Source organism: Paroedura picta, chromosome 10, assembly GCF_049243985.1.
Source record: "Paroedura picta isolate Pp20150507F chromosome 10, Ppicta_v3.0, whole genome shotgun sequence".
Classification (NCBI taxonomy): Eukaryota; Metazoa; Chordata; class Lepidosauria; order Squamata; family Gekkonidae; genus Paroedura; species Paroedura picta.
The window spans coordinates 62,404,174-62,424,314 of record NC_135378.1 but is presented as its reverse complement, the minus strand read 5'-3'; the positions used below and the strand labels follow the sequence as shown (position 1 = coordinate 62,424,314).

The 20,141-nt window shown below is 39.6% G+C and overlaps 1 protein-coding gene across 5 annotated transcripts in view; it reads right to left on the bottom strand.

Annotated features, from left to right (window-relative positions):
• The window catches only part of TRPC3 (transient receptor potential cation channel subfamily C member 3), a 60,739-nt gene that overhangs the window by 37,360 nt on the left and 3,238 nt on the right, over positions 1–20,141 (bottom strand). For 2 of the 5 annotated variants that reach the window (XM_077300407.1, XM_077300408.1), the window contains exons 2-3: positions 12,484–13,255; positions 1,317–1,502 (exon numbers count right to left, since the gene is read on the bottom strand). In XM_077300407.1, the coding sequence (XP_077156522.1) occupies positions 1,317–1,502; positions 12,484–13,255 (958 nt within the window). Of the gene's footprint in view, positions 1–1,316; positions 1,503–12,483; positions 13,256–14,067; positions 15,762–20,141 lie in introns of those variants that run through there. The other 3 variants (XM_077300409.1, XM_077300411.1, XM_077300410.1) reach the window with 2 other exon arrangements.

Below are 20,141 nucleotides of genomic sequence, written 5' to 3'. Positions count from 1 at the left end.
GATTTATGTATAGCAGAATAATTCAGTAAATTGGTTTAACAGATGGCACTCTATAACAAAATGTGATTTATAACAAAAGCTGTGAAAGATCTTGCTGACACTGGGAATATGGACATGACCATTCTTAGGTAAATAAATGTAGATGTCAGTGTACTTCTTGAATTCATCTACTATTAGAGTGTTTTATAAACCCTCTGAGGTAAATGGCCAAGATGATCTTGTTGAAGCCACATAAATGTAATAGAATATAGGATTTATAGCTCTTGTTTTTACAGACACTCTATTCATTATGAAAGGAGGGGGCTTATAATTTTTGTCAGTGGAACCCACTGAAAATACATCTTATAGTCACTCACAACATGATAAATACATAGAGATTTGAACCAGACCTGTTTTAAGGGCCAAAATATGTCTCTAATCAGTAATTAACCCTAGCATTTCTACATGTACATGAACCAGAACTTCTGATCCTCAAAGAATAGCCTACTGTAGAAATTGGCTATGACAAAATGAAGAGCCTTCTGAAGAGGAGTGCTATTCTGAATGATCTCTGGGGCACATATAAACAGTGCAATCTCCAGTGTACAAGGTAATGACTAATATAGACATGACACAAACCAGCCAAATTCTTCTTGATTATGTTAAGTCCTTAGCTTTTTTCCACTGAAATCAAAACACAAAAGTGTTTCTCTTTGGCAGGATCATGTCCATTGTTTGAGGGCTAGGAGGGAGTGTTGGTGCAGTCAGGAGCATTATAACCATATAATATCATTTTGGTTTACAGAAGATTGTTTTCCTGATCATCTTACTATGATAAAGTGGGAGTAATACATAACTCATAACTGCATCTACTATTAGAGATACACATACCAACTGCATTTGTTGGATATTTGCATGGATAACAGTACCCTGACTTGGATGGCCCAAGCTACTCTGATCTCATCAGATCTCAAGAGTGAAGCAGGGTCAGTTCTGGTTTGTATTTGGATGGTGGACGCCCAAGGAAGCCCAGGGTTGCTATGCAATTGCAGCTAACTGCAAACCACCTCTGTTAGTTCTTTTGTGTTGAAAATCCTGTGGGGTTACCATAAGCTGACTATGACTTTACATCACTTTCCACCACCAATGACACACATTATATTTTCATATTAAAAGGTCAGTTTTCAAGCTGTCTTATATTGATAACAGTGTATTATTCTAGCAAAGAAAAGGGCCTGTACAGATTTTTCTATACAGCATATTATTGTAAGGTCATTAACACACACAGATTTTGATGCAATGAATCAAATAGCATGCTGTTTTAAAAGGCTAACTACCTTTTTCACTTCATATTTAATTGCCAGTTTGACCCGAGTCAGTGAGGCTCGGTGCCTTTGTGTTTCAGGTGGCTCAGCTTCCAGATCTCCATTCAGAATGGATTCTACCTCTTCAGAGTCTCGACAGAGATCAAGGACGCCAACCACAAAGTCCTTGCATTGCATAGACAGCTTGCGATAGTCATTCTGAAAAGCAGAGATATAAAGTTAATGGCCTTTGACTCATATAAAACAGATTTATTTAACAGAGAAAAATGCAGTTCAAGTGGATAACTAGCAATTTAGTAATACAACTACTCACATTTATCAATTCTCTCAAAGCGTTATTTAAGCTGGATTGCATATCTGTATTCTTTTTCTGTGTTCTTTTTCTTCATTTTAATACTGAAATGACCATATTGCATAAAAACTTATAGAAGTCAAATATCCACATTAAAATACTGAAATATCATTGAGCTAAACTGGGATAAAAGCCACAAAAATTACTAAATACTATCTCTATGATTAGTGCCTGGACAACAGAATCAGTTGCAGTAAAAGTAAGAAAATAAAATTAATTAATTAAAGTAATGGTTCTTGCTCCCTCATCACAACTTTCATTTTATTTCTGTTCATCATTCACTTCCATTTCCCACCCCTCCTCAGATTCTAGAGTGATTTTAAAGTTGTGCTTCTATTGACCATTTATGCACTGGGAACTTCACTGCCCCAGCTCCCATGCAGGAGCACAAATTGGGGGTGGATGAGGCACACCGGGCCAAATGCTCCCCCGTGTGAGTGCAGGAAGAGGTGGGGCAACCTTCCACAACTAAAACTCTAGCCTGTGCGTAAATGGTCATTGCTAGCTTTTCATGAATATAACATCTGAAATATCACCTTAGGGACATGCAAGGCAGGCCTAAAAGCCTATTTTCTTAGGCAGAAACTTCCCATCAATACCCAGGATGATTGAATTTAACTGTAAAAAATTGAATGATTATGGGGAGAAAAATACAACAAAGACTTGTCTACTATTGTTAGATCTTTGAGGAAACTGATAAAATGCTAAATAAAGAGATTATGGACCTTGTCTATGTAAACTCAGAAAGTATCGATCTGAGAACAGGATACTTTGCCGGGTAGAATGTCTTATCTATAAAGTAGTTCACCAAGTGAATATTTCCATTTTTTCCCACTGTAGCTAGGATATTCTCAGATGGATTTTAAAAAGCGGTACAGCTCTGGATGAGAACAATTCCACTTCCCAATGGGGTGCAGAGGAGACTGTGTTTCTAAATGAATAATGAAAGCCACTTTTGAGAACCAATCAACTGCAAGCTGGAAAAATAAGAGTTATATAGAATTTGTCAAATGAATTGAGGAATAAAAAAGCATCATTTAGGATATGGAAGGAAGGCCATATTACCAAGGGTGAGTATAAACGAATAACCAATAATTGTAGGGGAAGTGTTAGAAAAGCTAAAACTTAATATGAGCTTAGGCTAGCGAGAAGTGCTAAACATAGCAAAAAAGGCTTCTTTAGTTATATTTCAAGTAAGAATAAGAGTAGGGACTCTGTAGGACCACTGTGAGCACAAGAAAGTGAAATTATAACAGATGATGTTGAAGAGAGGGCTGAACTGCTTAACTCCTATTTCTCCTCAGTCTTCTCTTGTGAGAGAAATAGTGTTCAATGTGGAAAAAATGTAACACAACAGGGGAGATGGGAATGGTAGCCTAGGATGACTGTTGGGGCAGTCCACAAACACCTAGTTTCTTTAAATGAAACAAAGTCTTCTGGGCCAGATGAACTGCATCCAAGAGTACTAAAAGAACTTGCAGATGTCATCTCTGAACTTCTGTCCATTACGTTTGACACTTCTTGGAGAACAGGTGAGGTGCTAGATGACTGGAGGTGGGAAAATGTTATCCCTATATTCAAGAAAGGGAAAAAGGAGGATCCGGTTAACTACCGACCCATCAGCTTGACATCTGTAGCTGGCAAAATTTTGGAAAAAATCATCAGTCAGTGGCTTGAGTGGCTGCAACAGAAAGCTGTGATTTCTAAGACTCTGCATGGGTTTCACAATAACAAGTCATGTCAGACCAACTTTGTGACTACCCTGCTGGATCAGAGGAATGTTGTGGACATAGTTTATCTGGATTTCAGTAAAGCTTTTGATAGGGTTCTGGCTGCCCTGACTCTGTCTCACACATTTTGTTAGATTGCCCCTTATACGAGCAGTGTTGGGATGACAGCTTTGTTGCTTTGCTGGGAAACAAGCCTTCTGTAAGTAAATCTATGACCTTGCAATTTCTGCTCTCTGACAAAGACCCAGAGGTAACCATTTTAGTTGCCAGAGTTTTAACTAAGATGCTTTTATAATATGCTGCCTACCTTGTATTTTATCTTTTATAGTTTATTTAATCATTTTAAGATCTGTTTGGTTATGTAACCCCATGGCCTATTTTATTATTTTGTTTTAAACCCTATTTTAAACCCTATTTTATATGTCTTATACATATTTTATGCCAATAAAAGGTTACTGACTGACTGACTGATAAGGTTCCACATGATATTCTTGTTGACAAGTTGGTAAAATGCAGTAGGGATCCTAATTCTGTCAGATGGATCAATAACTGGTTGACAGATCATACCCAAAGGGTACTTGTTAATGGTTCAGCATTGTCTTGGAGAAGAGTGACAAGTGGAGTGCCCCAGAGATCTGCCCTGGGGCCTGTGTTGTTCAACATATTTATAAATTATTTGGATGAGGAATTAGAGGGCATACTTATTAAATTTGCAGATGATACTAAACTGGGAAGGGTAGCAAACACAACAGGAGACAGAATCAGAATGCAGGATGATCTTGATAGGATTGAGAAGTAGGCTAAACTGAATAAAATGAAGTTCAATAGGGACAAATGTAAAGTTCTTAATTTAGATAGGAAAAACCATATACACCAATATAGGATGGGGGAGACTTGTGTCAGCAGTAGTATGTGTGAAAAGGATCTAGGAGTCTTAGTAGACCATACATTGAACATGAGTCAGCAGTGTGACTCGTTGGCTAAAAAGGCAGATGGGATTTTGGGTTGTATTGAACAAAGTATCGTGTTCAGATCATGGGAGGTCATGGTACTGCTTGATCTGGTTCGGCCTCACTTGGAGTAATGTCATCAGTTTTGGGCACCACAGTTGAAGAGGGATGTAGACAAACTATAGCATGTCTGGAGGAGGGCAACAAAGATGGTGACGGGTTTGGAGACCACGATGTATGAGGAAAGGTTGGGGGAGCTTGGTCTGTGTAGCCTGGAGAGGAGACGACTGAGAGGGAATTTGATAACCATCTTCAAATATTTAAAAGGCTGCCATATAGAAGATGTTCTCTCTTGCCCCAGAGGGATGGACCAGAACCAATGGGATTAATTTTTTTAAAATCCGTCTAACATTTGAAAAAAGTTCCCGACAGAGCGGTTTCTCAGTGGAACAGGCTTCCTCCCAGTAATGGGTTTAAACTATGTGTAGAATGGTACTAGCTAGATATCGGGGGGGGGGGGATTTCAGTCAGAATAGTTCAGCAGTGGAGTCAGCTGTCTGAGCAGGTGGAGTACTCCCCCTCACTGGAAGTCTTTAAGCAGCAGCTGGACAGATACCTATTGAGGAGGCTTTAGGCTGATCCTGCACTGAGTAGGGGGTTGAGCTAGATGGCCTGCATGGACCCTTCCAACTAATTGGAAGAAGCTTGTAGCCTTGATTTACTGGTCCCAAAGAAACTGGGCCTGACTCATCTGAGAATATCTTATAGAGTTGGAAGGGGCCATACAGGCCATCTAGTCCAACCACATGCTCAACACAGGATCAGCCCAAAGCATCCTAAAGCATCCAAGAAAAGTGTGTATCTAACCTTTGCTTGAAGACTGCCAGTGAAGGGGAGCTCACCACCTCCTTAGGCAGCCTATTCCACTGCTGAACTACTCTGACTGTGAAATTTTTTCCTGATATCTAGCCTATATCGTTGTACTTGTAGTTTAAACCCATTACTGCATGTCCTTTCCTCTGCAGCTAAAGGGAACAGCATCCTGCCCTCCAGGTGACAACCTTTCAAATACTTAAAGAGGGCTATCATGTCCCCTCTCAACCTCCTTTTCTCCAGGCTGAACATTCCCAAGTCCCTCAACCTATCTTCATAGGGCTTGGTCCCTTGGCCCCAGATCATCCTTGTCGCTCTCCTCTGTACCCTTTCAATTTTATCTACGTCCTTCTGTGCAAGAGAGAATTGATGGTTATTCAGAGATGAGAGGAAAGTACTTTCCATCAGCTGTGAAAAGCACCTCCTTTATTATTTTTTCACATGTCCCAGAACTATGGCCTGGAAAATAAAAGAGATTCTGGAGCAATGCCCTTATTTAATGATTTAAATCATTTATCTACTGCCTCATTATCATAAGGTTCTGATTAGCCCTGCTTAGATTTAAAAGCTCTGTGCAGACATCAGTCTGATGAGACTGCACTTTTTTAGTGTAAAAAATGCCACCCTGAAGTTTATACCATATTTTTGAAATCGCTATTTATAAACATTTTTATTTATGAGATATAGGCAATGACAGTCCAAAAACTCAGGCAAAGTGCATTTTTAGTTCATACTGTTTGGATTATGTAGGTATTCAAGATATGCATGAGTGTATTGTTGCATATTAAGTAAAATAGAATTACATGCAGTTTTTTCCTCATTAATGATACACTAATAAATCTATAGTACTCTGCCTTGCTCCAGGTGGGCCAAAATATCTTGTTCCACTTTCACTGACTACTTAGCAAAAGTTTCCCTGGAATGTTTGAAACTGCTATTATTAACCAAAGTTTTATCACAAGTTTAACACACATTATGCAGATCTTCTATAGTTTTATTTATTTATTTTTATATATCTGACCCTTTTAACAAAGATTCAGTGGGGCTAGCAGTCATTTAAATCACTTTAACACTGTTGAATCCCCATGTATCCCCATCCACTGGGGCTTGGATCCTCTGCCCTGGAGCTCACTTCATTTGCTAGCACTTCCATTTTGCAGTGGCCAACTGAAAACCATTGCATTTTTAGTGGAAGAGGAAGCGCCCAGCATGGCAGATGGTTGCCAGATCCAGGTTGGGAAATGCCTGAAGATTTGGAGAGTGGAGCCCGAGGAAAGGTGTGAAAAATGCCACAGGTTTGTAGAAAAATATGAAATATAAAAAACAAACAGTTAGGGTAGTTCAGCAGTGGAATAGGCTGCCTAAGGAGGTGGTGAGCTCCCCCTCACTGGCAGTCTTCAAGCAAAGGTTAGATAAAAAAAACAAATATAAAAAACAAACAAAATATGAAATATAAAAAACAAACAAAAACACAAACTCCAAATGATCAAAGAAGTACCTGTAGCTTTAACAAGTGGATTCTTTGGTACCTATTCCTAAGCAACCACAGCTTTATAAGCCGGGTTTCACTGAGTAAAAGGCAGGTGGCACTGACAATATGGTCTATCTACCACAGAGACATCTGCTTTTTATTTTTTTCAGCAAAGACTTCCAACTCCCGCTGGTAGATTTATTAGCCCTTTTAAAAGCTGTTGTACATATATTCCCCCTTCAATCAGGGTACAGAGCTTTCAAAAACAGAGGTTTTCAAACATTTGGATTGGTACAAGTCATGATACATTCCATTGATACTACATTTTAATCACCCAGGGCTTTTTTCTGCATTGTTCTTTCTTTCCTATTGAATCACACTAAGCTTTTATAGAAGAAAGCCCTATGAATGCAATCTGTATTTCCTTGACAAGAGATAACCTAATGAACAGTGACTACTGTTCCATTAATGTATTTGAAGATTTAAATTTTAAGAGCTGCAATAGCTTTAAGATTATTAGCATTTTCTCATCTTTACCAACAGTGCAAATAGAAGTTCTAAAATTCATTAGTTCCAAACTTGCATGGTTTTGGCCTATGATGCACAGCCGCTGAAACGGCGGTTGGTGGTCACATGGAAAACGCGGAGGAGGAAGACGTGAAGCAAACCGCAAACCACAAACACACGTACGGAACGCAACGGTGGCAAAACCCAGAGTAGCCACTGGCTGTGGCCGACAAGACGGCGATGCAGAGTAAACAGGAAGGGAGGCGAGCATGGTGCTGACCGAGGCTGGACCGCCAAGCAGGGCGGCTACTGCACACACAGGCACAGGCCCTGCCGCCGGAACCGAAGGGCATGGAAGGGGAGACAGCAAGCACACCCAGAAGTCCTGTACACCATGGACCTCTCCGATTATGCACGCGGCCACTCCGGAGCCACTTCTGGTTGCGCCCTGGTCGCCCGGGAAGCTCCACTTTCTTCCGTGTTTTGCTAACGCAGCTTTTTTGGCGGCATACGTCGACTCTGTGCTCGGCTGCCGCCTGTGGCGTGCATTATTGGTGATTTCAGTTGCCGCCATTCCACCTCGAATGTGGACCTTCCCCTCCATGCATAATAGGCCTTTGAAGGCAAAAGCTGGTTATGCATGCTATGCTTCAGATGGCTTGAGAGGAGCTATCAGTTCAAACCCCCGAAAGTCAGATAGAACCTCCTTGGAAGAGAAGGGGAACCCACTGCAGACCATGATGTTTCCAGAAGGCTTAAGAACCCTTTAAATCAACAGTAATATCTGACCCCTCAACACTTGATTCCTTCCAAATCCAGCCTGAACTTCTCTTTGGCCATTGGACCTCTAAATATGTTCCCTTGGACTTTAAAAATAATGTTAGTGAACCTGAGCCCATTCTACACATGTTGGATAATGCACTTTAAAAGTAGATTTTCCTGTTTCACACAAGAACATTCAACTCCAAAAACACATTGAAAATGAATTATCCAATGTGTGTTGAATGAGCCCCAATAGAAGCTACATTTAGAAGGCAGAGAGTAGGCAGAATGGTACTTCTTCTCCATGGTATGTGACTCTAACCAACATGATTCAAGGATTAGGCCTACCGGTAATGTATCAAAAAACGGCACACTTGCCTGGCCTACCATAAAACACTATTAGTTGCAGCCTGGATACTGCTTGTACAATATCTGTGCTGTTCATTTCCTTTCTGTAAGTTACTCTGTAGAAATTCCTCCCCTCTCTGCCCCCAATCAAGAATTAGAATTTGGGTCTAGCCTGTGTTTCCCTTTCCTTATTGAAGCTCATCTCATTTGCAAGTCTGTGCTCTCCTTAGTTTCTGTGTGAGGAGGAATAGTACATGACCCAAACTAATGGCACTCAGATAGCACCAGGGGCAAACTGCAACACTGTGCTTCCATTTTGTGCACGAAGTGTAAGCCACAGTGACACCTGTTACTGTCAATTTACATTCACTCTGAGTCAACAATCAGCCACTGACAATCTACCAGTAATTCATATCCCAGAAAGGTGCTAGAAAGGTCAGAAAGTTTCTGATAAGAACACTCCCAAAACCTATAAAAATATAAACTACATAGCCAGATCAATGGGTCTGCTACAGCAGTGGTCCCCAACCTTTTAATCACAGGGGACCGGTCAACGCTTGACAATTTTACTGAGGACCGGGGGGGTAGTCTTTTGCCAAGGAATGTGGCCACCGCCTGAGCCCCGCCTGCCTGAGCCCCATCTCCAAACCGGGGGTTAGGGACCACTGTGATACAGTACAGCTTCGTTGAAAGATCTCCCAATTGGATAATCTAATTATACAGAAGTCTAACGTTTTCTGAAAATGGGTTGTCCTATGATTTGAACACAAAAGGAATCACTTGCAAGACAGCTATCACAAGATTTATAATATTCCTATTAGCCTATTTCTTAGCAAAGGCAAAGAAAGAAAATATATTTCTATGAATCTATCATAAAATTCAGAGGTATTGTCCACAGGAACAAATGTCCAGGAATGAGATGAAGCACAGTGGCAATATACTATAGAAATCGAAAGTGGGGTTTCAATCCAGCCAGTTGTTTTCACTCTTGCCCAGTTCCCCTCATTTCAGTTCTCAGTTATCTTCATACATGTATTTTGCTCCTACAAATCACACAATTCCCATCGTACGTTTTTTTGGGCTGTCAGCATAGACCCTTATTCACCAGTGGAAATGCTAGCTGGATCCATCTTTAACCTTGTTTCTTGAATGATGTTGGTCAACAGAGAACAGGGATTCTTATAATAGACTAAGACTAGAAGAGAAGAATGCATTATTACAAGTAGGGATAGGGATGATAATTGAATCTCAGCAAGATATTTAGTCTGTACAGTTTTTTTCTTCCCCCATTGTATTAGAATGGAGAAAGATACAAATGACACAGAAGGATTTCCCTGCCTGCAACCTAGTTTCTAAAGGCATATGACTTAAATGGGTTGGCAGCTGGCACCCTAGTTAATAGCGAAATGGAGTTTTATAAATAGAGTAAAGATGGGGTTTTACAAATAAAGTAGCATTGATGACTTCAGAGCATTATCTGGCAATTAGCACACTGAAGCCAAGAAATAAAACAGCAAAGTACAATAACATTAACGACATTACCTGAAAAGAAGCAAGAACAAGCCTTTCCCATATGTGCACTAGTGACTTAAAAAGTAGGTCTTGTACTGGGGAAACACGTAGTAATGCTTGCAAAGCTCTACTCTTTCACAAATATGCCCATTACTTAAGATTTCTTCTGTCAAAGATAACATATTTCTAAGTCTGTTATTATCTACATTTTAAATCAATAGCACAACTTCCAAAGGAGTACATGCACTAGAAAAAGGATCTATATTCATCAATATGTATTTTATTCTCTTGAGAGTCATAGAGGAATTTTCTCACACCAATGCATTTGAATATAACATTCAATTCTTATCTTATTACATGAGTTTGGATCCAGGATGTTGTGTATGTATGTGGTTTTCAAGGGACCTTGTAAGATACCTTGAACTTGGACGTAAGGGATCCTGATATCTTGCTTGGGATTCACCAGCCCCAGATCCTTAGCCAATCACAAAATAGACTTATGGACCATAAGTCTGAGCCAATCATGTGTTTTGGCGGGAGCCTAAAAAGTGTATATAATTTCCAATAGTTATTGTTCAGTATTTCCAGTTTCAGTAAAGTTGTTGGAGGTGAGTATCCATGTCTTACTGAACCCAAGGATTTAATACAAAGAATTTAGAATATATTTACAGTGCATTATTTATTATTCTTTCCAGATGATTTTCCAGGTAGGCACAGGATACAACTGTGTACCACAGGAGACAATTTTGTTGTGGAGCACAGGAGACAGTTTTATAATGACAAATTCTATAGCCTTTCATTAAATATTTCTGCAAATACTAGATTTTCAAAGGGCCAACTAAGACTGACATGAGTTGCAAGTGAAGTCACTGCTTTCTTTGGACTACATCTCTTCTTGGCAATTATTCTAACAATTGTTTGTTCTGTTAACAGTATGTGTTCAATTATGTCTGGCAAATTACATTGTTATGTTTCTGTCAATCAGAAAAGTAAGATCTGCAATATTACAAGGAAAGATACCAGACCCTAGCCTTGAAGATGACTATACAATGGAGTGCCTGTTTTCCTATTATAGTTCTAACTCTAATAAATCTAATCAGGACTATGCGTACACAGATGAACTGATCAGCAATGAAGAAAGGTAATTCCCAAGAAAGAACACAACAAAACAGTAATGAATCACCATAATATAAAACATTAAACAAATCTATAAGAAACTAAATCACTGTGTAGAAGGGCAAATTACATCAGAAAGGTTTGGCTCATTATATCCTGTGCATGGGAACAGGTACAAATAATAAAGTTACTAAATGAGAAATAAAGTGTGTGTGTGTGTATGTATATACATACATACATACATACATACATACATACATACATACATACATACATACATACATACATACATACATACATACAAAATTAAACCTGTAATAACGTCATTTAACTGTTCATTTTAACTGAACTTAACAATGAAAATCACATTTTGGTATTTATTTATTATTTATACTCCATCCCCCCCTCCCATGGGAACCCAAAGCAGCTTATAATATTCTCCCCTCCTCCATTCTCCTACAGCAAATCTGTAAAGGAGGTTAAGCTAAAATAATGTGATTGTTCCAAAGCCATCCAGCAAGACAAAATGGGGATGTGAACACAGGCCTCCTAGGGTCCCAAGATTTTATGCTGTTCATTATATGACACATAATACGCCTTTGTTAATGTGTTAAAAGACCCAAACAAAACCATATATCATCACCACCATCCTGTGCTCCATATACGTATATACACAGTTATCTTCCTTCACAGCACTCCAATGTGTTTATTATATGCAGCTTAGAGAAAGCTACAAAGATTAATGGTTGCTTCCTTACAATAATTTAGGGAAAAGGTTAATTAAAGAAGCAGAATAAGAACTCCCATTAAAACATCAGCTATAACCGTATAACGGTGCCATTTTTGTAACTGTGTTTTGTTTTCAATGTATGTCATCTAACCTAGTATTTTTCTGAATAGAAAAATTTATACCAAGACAGGGTGCTTCTATGACCAATTTGTAAGATCCTGAATAATATAAAAGACAGTACTGAGTAACATCTATCACTAACAGTGCAATCCTAGTTACAGTGTTCTAAATTCAATGAAGTAAATAGGATTAGAAGGGTATAACTCTGTTTAGGATTGCACAGTTATTAACATATAATCTGCAACAAAGGATAATTGCAACACAGTCATAGATGTAAATGAAAACAATGGAGTGGGAAGTGGCACATCAGATTTTAGCAGCTGACTCTTGGAACAGCAGTAATTTGGGAGATGAAGCAGCTTCATGTTGTCCTAATGGAAAAGACAAATACATATAACTTCCATAACTTGTAACAACCCCATTCAAAATGTGTGGATGTAATAAGAATATTCATTTAGTACCCAGGATGAAAAGCTATGATGGGGAACGGGTTTCAGATTACATTATTTCAGGTGACTGAACTTCAATAAAAACAATTATTTTCCATTACAGTGAACAGATTTGTTTTCTGTCATACTATTTCAGAATGTTTTTCATATTAGACATATTCAGTTTTGCGATACATTCCTTTTAAGTAATCATATCAAACACCCAAAGCCGCTTAATTCAGTACAAGAGACACAGAAGTTATCAATAGAGAAGCCTTACCTTGAATTCTTTCTCAATATTGGCAAGTTTAGCAAGTTCATTGCTGAGTTCTAAAGCGGTAAGAACTGGATCTTCACTGGATAGAGACAGGTAAGCAGGACTTGCCAGTCCCTTGTATGCATTTATCCTTGACCTGGAATGGCTAAAAGAATCATGCTTTTGTTTCTCTGTACAGTCATTACATTTGCAGAAATAATCATGAGGTCTCTCTATCCTTGCCCCTTTCATTAACAACATGTGCACTACTTCATACTTCTGACAGTGGGCAGCCAAAATTATGGGAGTGATGTCTGGGGAGAAGCGGGTACCATCTTCATCATACGAATAAAAATCATCGTCTTGGAGTTCCTGTTCACAGGGGCTCAGAGTCAGTCGCTTGCTAGCTGCAAACCCAGGATGATTCAAGATCGCTTCCACTATCCGGACATACCCTTTGCTGATTGCTAGCAGCAGGGCATCTCCAATCCGTGCCAGATTCTCCTTCTTTAACAGAAGTTCTGTCACCTCCAAATGTTCATTTCCCACAGCGAGCTGCAAGGCATTTTGGCCCATGTAGTCAACGCAGTTGACATTTAATGTGTTTGACTCTTCCAACATTTTGCGCACCACGGGGATGTTTCCATACTCTGCTGCGTCCAGAAAGCGCTCTTCCTCAGCAGTGAGGCTTGTACCTCTTTCATTGAACATGAAGGCTGGACCTCTAATGGCTTGCCGCCTTCCTTTCTCCCTCATCACAGTCATACGCCTCAATGAAGGACTTCCATCAATGGTCCTAATCAACAGAAACAATTATTATGGGATACTTTACAGAAATCAATTCCATAAGAGGCAGTATGCAGAATTTATAGACTGGGGGGTTTCAAACTGCTTTTGTATTGCATTTTAGTAACTAGCTGCTAACAGATTTTTATTTTTATTTATTTATTTATTTATTTCAGACTGATCCCTTTTAGTGACTGGCTGCTAGTGTAATGTACCTATTCAGACACACCAGCTTGTGTCAGTTTAGCAAAGTGTAGTTGAACTGCAGTTGACTAAATTTTTTGGTCTGGTTATCACCTCTTCCTTGCACTTCTAAATTGCTATGGTATGCTGTGTAAAATGTCTGTCATTTCCCGCCGCCACCTCTCTTTTAGCTATGTGAACTGCCTTGGAGGGTTTCTTTCTTTCTTTCTTTCTTTCTTTCTTTCTTTCTTTCTTTCTTTCTTTCTTTCTTTCTTTCTTTCTTTCTTTCTTTCTTTCTTTCTTTCTTTCTTTCTTTCTTTCTTTCTTTCTTTCTTTCTTTCTTTCTTTCTTTCTTTCTTTCTTTCTACAGCGACAGCATTGGGATCAACTGACCAATGTTTAAGTGATCAATTGATCCCAATGGTGCTGCTATAGCATTCAGAACATTTAAGAAAAAAACACCTCCAGGGCAGCTCGCACAACAAAAATGGGCAGGGAAAAGTGAAGAGCTTTAAAAAAGTTAGGCTTTATGCCACTTTACATAGCCTTCCATTTTTGAAACATATTTTAAAAAATATAATAACAACATTTACAAATTTGGTACTTTTTATAGTAGGTCTATAAATGAAAGATATTAACCTGAACATTATCTGAAGAGTTGATTACTTGAAATCAGGTTAACTACGGATAACATCCGGTTTAGAATGGAAATGTGAAAACCAGAGCCTGTGTGGAGTTATTCATCTATCTACCGATGTCAGCTTCATCTCAACAAATAATCACTGCAAAACACAACTTGATGGACATTATCAAGCCCAAAACAACTGCACAAGTATTAGAGAAAAGTTAATATATTTTCTATCAACCTTCCATGCTTGCTTAGGAAACTGCACATGCATATAATAATCACTGATTATTATATAAAAGGTCTATTCTTACTCATGCTCTAAAAGTTTATTTCCGTAAAAGAATTTTAACTTGCTGCATTATCATATACCAGTAAAGTGATAACTATATTATCTGAAGTTGGAGAAATGTGGGATGAAAATAAAATACTGCACCTAGATTTGTAGCCATAAAAAAAGAAACACACACCTTTATGGGACCATGATAATAGACTGGAAGTATTAGGAAACACCATGCAAGAGAATGAAAATAATTACATAGTAAAATAGAATAGCAAAAACAAGACACAGGAAACAGTGTTGACTTAAAATATATATTACCAAACTTGTTAAAGGCTTATTTTTTAAGTATGTTAAAGACAGATAATGAAGATTTTTATCATTTTGGAGGTCTGTTGGAGGTTGCCTCTAAGAATGCATCTTCTGCAATCTGTCCTATTTTAGTGAGAAGATTTATCACAGCAGCAGATACAAATGTGTGTCTTCTAGGCTGTTTCTGCATTTCAGTTGATCAGTTTAATAGGATATGCTGAAGCAGTAAGTCATCAAAGACCATGGGACTGTGGGTGTATTTGGCATAGGCTTCATTCTTGTATGCACAGCTATAAATTATTATACCATGTTACAAAGCAGGTGCTTGCCCTTAAATTGCATTATAATTTGTAGTTGGTATTCTAAACATTGTGCATGAAGTAAGTGGAACAAAAGGCAGTGCTGAATCCTGTACTAATTTGTTTGAGATTAAGGCCCTTCTGATTGTTCTTTGTGCCAATATCCATGCAAATGCAGAAAAGTGATAATGGGTTATCCAATTGGGTTATTAAATGAATTACTACCATGCTGGAAACATCTGATTGGTAATACAAAAAATAGAAAAAAATAATGATGCACCTCAATCCTTATTCTTTCAGCGCTGGAAGTCTTTAAATTGGCACAAGCTCTGGCTAAGCTTCCAATGTGAGCATTGTACCAACGTACAAGGATCAGTACTGATTACACAAACGTTGGTAGCTAATGAGTCCTCCTGTGCTAACAAAGATGCTTCTAGTGAGGCGAGAGATAGAAAATGGGGAAACATGTCAAATGCCCACAAGGGGAAGAGACTGGACATGAATTGTACTGGAGCAATTGTACTGAAGGATAAGGGCTTAATCATTTTTCTCCCATATTGATTTTATGATCTTTCCCACAGATGGCCAATAGCAGCTCTAATGCCCATTATGCACGGGCCGTACTGCCCACATTGGCGGCAGCTGCACTTTGGGGGAAATCCCCGATAACACTCGCTGCCACTGCCAGCATGGGCGCCCCCCAGCCCAGGGCTACAGATGGCCTGAGTTAAGCAAATGCTGGATCTTCCGTAGCTTCCTGGGTAAGCCGGGGCAGCGTCAGGCTGGCGCTGTGCATAATCGCCAGCACCAGGCCTGTCAGCCCGCCCAGCCCCAACTCCGTGGAGCCACAGAGCTGGCAGGGGAAACCCCCTGGCCCCACAAGTGTGTGTGGAGGGGACCTGGCCCCTCCCCACCTCCCCCACCCCAGCTACTTCACTTACCTCGGCCAGCAGTGATCCGGCCCTCCTGACCCCAGCGCACTACGTGCTCACTACGCAGGGGCAACCCAGCATGCCCCACTCCCGTGCATACACAGGAAACGGCAGGGCATTGTGCCCTGCCGCAACGGTGCAGCGCCAGCGCGGGGAAGCTGCCGCCATGCATAAAGGGTCTAAGAAGAATATAATGTGTGCAACGCTTCCTACTGGAAGAAAGCAGATTCCTTTGAAATGTAGTGTTGGGGAAGTGTTTTACTTTCGGCTGCCAGAAAAACAAATAAGTGGATTCTAGAACAAATCAAACTTAAAGTCCCCTTAGATTCTAATATGAGTAATCTGAGGCTATTGTTCTTTGGTCATAGGATGAAAGACAAGAATCACTGGAAAAGACTCTAACGTTAGAAAAAGTAAAAAGGCAATAGGAGAAGAGAATGGCTGTTTACAGTAAGACATTTTGAAGGACATAAAGCCATAGGATCACTATAAGTCAGTAACAATTTGGTGACACACTCACACCTACTACTATTAAAAGGGCAACATTTTTATGCTGAACCACTTGGAGTTAGTCTCTGAAAATTTCTGAGTAAACTATAATGCTTTCCAATGGTTACTTCTTGCCAGGACTTGGATGGTGGCAGCGTCATGCATAATTGGAGATTAGTCCTGCTGCCACCATCCCGGACTACCCTCCCTGTGCATAATCGGTCATAGAGATACAAACATAACACAACCAGGAACAAGGGCCAATGATACCGGATATACACCAAATGAAACCAAAGTCTTCACCTGCTGGTGGAAGACACTGAGAGGAGACAAAGATCCCAGGGGATGGAGTTCCAAAATTTTGGTGTCACAATCAAAAGGTCGTTTCTCAGATTGCGCCCCCCCCCCATTTAGCTGCAGAGGACCAGCACTGTGTAGTGGTTAAGAGTAGCAGACCCTAATCTGGAGAACCAGGTTTGATTCCCCACTCCTCCTCCACATGTAGTCAGCTAAATGACCTTGGGTTAGTCATAGTTCTTTTAAACCTGTTCTCACAGAACAGTTCTGTTAGAGTTGTCTCAGCTCCACCTAGAGAGTTGGTTTTTTTGTACCCTGCTTTTCACTGCCTGAAAGAGTCTCAAAGCAGCCTTCCCTTCCTCTCCCCACAACACAGGTGAGACTAAGAGAGCCCTGAAAGGACTGCTGGGTCAGAACAGCACTATCAGAACTGTAATGAGCCCAAGGTCCTCCAGCTGACTGCATGTGGAAGAACGGGGAAATTAAACTTGGTTCTCCAGATTACCTCACAGGGTGTCTGTTGAGGGGAGAGGAAAGGAACAGTTTTTGTAAACAGCTTTGAGACCACAGGTACTAAAAAGTGAGGTATAGAAAACCAGTTATTCTTCTCTTCTTCTCAGATGGCAGAGGCACCCAAAGCAAGACCCCCAAAGATGACCGGAATAGAAGAGTGGGTTCATATAGGAGAAGCTGGTTGTTAAGTATGGTGTCCCCAAGCTCTACAGGACTTTGTCAATGCCAGCAACCTGAATTGGACTAGAAGCAAATTGGATCAAGGAATGATATGGTCCCTGCAACCAACTCCAATCAACATTCTGCCCACAGCATTCTGTACCAAGGGCATAGAATAATAGAGTTGGAAAGGACCTCATGGGTCATCTAGTCCAACTCCCTGCACTACGCAGGACACTCACAACCCTATCACTCATCGACTGTAACCTGCCACCCCCTTAAGCCTTCACAGAATCAGCCTCTCTGTCAGATGGCTATCCAGCCTCTGTTTTAACATTCCAAAAATGGAGAAGCCACCACCTCCCAAGGAAGCCTGTTCCATTGAGAAAGTGCTCTAACAGGAACTTCTTCCGGATGTTGAGATGGAATTTCTTTTGAATTACTTTCATCCCACGGGTTCTGGTCCATCCCTCCGGGTAAGAGAGAAAAATTCTGCTCCATCCTCTATATGGCCTTTTAAATACTTAAATAAATTATCAAATCCCCTCTCAGTTGTCTCCTCTCCAGGCAGCCTCCCAATAGAGCACATTGCAGTTGTTATTAGGGCATATACCATATTGGTAATATCTTTCTTGCCCATGATGGAACCGATCCGTTGAAGGTACCCTTGGCAACCACTGCTATCTAATTATCTAACATGAGGCCTGGGTCCAACAATACCCCCGGCTCCTTTAGGGAGAGTGCAACCCCATCCATTCCTGGATCAAACTGCCCTACTCCCAGCATTTCCATTTTCTCAAGACAAATTTTATCTTGCTAGCTTTCATCCATTCCAAAACTGGCTCCAGGCACATGTTCAGTTTCCACAGCCTCTCTGAGATCTGCTGGAAATGCAAGATAGAGCTGAGTTTCATCAACATATGGTGTCACCTGCATAGTAGTAGTGATTCAACCCAAACCTCCAGATTGCCTCTTGTAATTGCCTATTTTGTTTAACATATAACACCTTCTTACTCTTTCCCAGATCAGTTTATTCTCCACTTGATTTATTCATGAACAAAAAACCAACAGTTCAGTTGGACATCTCACGCTGATTGACTGTTTTATAGTGCGTTATGGAAACTATTGCTGCTCATTCACATAAATTCACACCTATTTTCTTGTGGAGTGTTGTTCTCACTTTCACATACTTTTTTTCCCCAGGCACCTAGCAATCATAACATAGGGATCCAGGTCTGTAAAACAGGTACTGATTGTGTATCTATTATAGGCAAGTTTGCTAGGCTTGCTGAAAAATCAGTTATCGATGGTAATAGTTTTTGCACTGAATGGCCACGTGAGTCAGTCTGCAATTCTGAGCATATGATAGTGAGTATAGGCATTATTTAACAAGCACCTAAACTTACTAGGCAATGCACAATGTATTGTAGGATCTATTTCTGCATGAATATATTTAGGCTTTAGCTGTTAGTTTCAAGTAAATTCCCCTAAAAAAGGCTGCAGAATGTTATATGAGGAATTAGCACTTAATTACATTCAAACTGGTGGGGGGAGGGGGGTTCTTGCCTTAAGGCAATTTACAATGAAAAAACTCTGATCCAGTTGAAAATGGCTCTTCAGACTCTGAACAAGTTTTACGCTAAGGATTTGACTGCATGAGTTTAATTAATTGCAGAAGACATTCATTAGAAAGTTAAAAATTAAACTGCAAATTGTAGCATACTTTGGTAAATGCTAAAATATTGAAATGTGAATGCAGGCTATATTATACCATAAAGAGACGGAATAATTTTAGATAATCTATTTTCTTTTATTCTCTCTAGGAAATTTTCTTTTATCTCAAGCCTTTTGCTCTTAGAAACCAATTGTAGGAAATTTATCATCTCCATCCACAAACAGATAAAAAAACAGTATATTCCAGACAGAGACATCCTTATAATCAAAGCCTTTGAATGGGTATTTAAAAGTTGTGAAAAAGAACAAGGCCATCAAGGACTGGAATGTGCTCCGATGGGAACATGTAAGTAGAAAGTATATCGATTTAGTACTACTCAGAATTAAAAACTGATTCCTTTCTCTTTCCTATGTTTTTTCTCTTTGCTCTTCCATGTCTTGTTTGTAAGATTCAACTATAATTAATAGAACTGTTTTTAAATATCTGTCTCTGTATTGGTTTAACCAAACATTTGCAAAAATAAAAATTAGCTTTTTGAGACTAGAAAATTCTAGGATTTTCTGGATATAACAGTTAGGCCATGCATACTTTCTCTGTGATGATACTGACACTGATTTTCCTGGCTCTCATAACACTACAATTTATATGTGCAAAAATAAATTAAAATATCTTCACAGTTTATTATGCTGTGGATTCTATTAGCACCAGAAGATTGTATGTTGTGGCCATAAAAGATCTCCCTCCAAAGCTATTTTTTAAAGGGTGGATTTGCACAGCAAATGGATCCCAAGTCTACATTTGGCACTACAGTATACAAGCAGAACACAGTTACAAACAACAGTTTGTGTACCCCCACCTATAAACACATAGATAGATCCGGAGATATAGCTATAAACTTAAGTGTCAGTTACAAGCTTCTGTTTTGTGTTTAAGAAAGAGGGAAGCAATGTTTCTGAATATGTAAAACATCCTGATGTACTGACCATATCTCTTGCTGGGGTACCCAACCCCAGTTTAGATAGAGGGAAAATATCATTATTTAAAGAGATTGTATGCAAAGGCTTTAGATTTTGAGCCCCCTGAGAATACCATGACCCTCTGGTTAGATAGGTTAGAAAGAGAGGTGCATGAA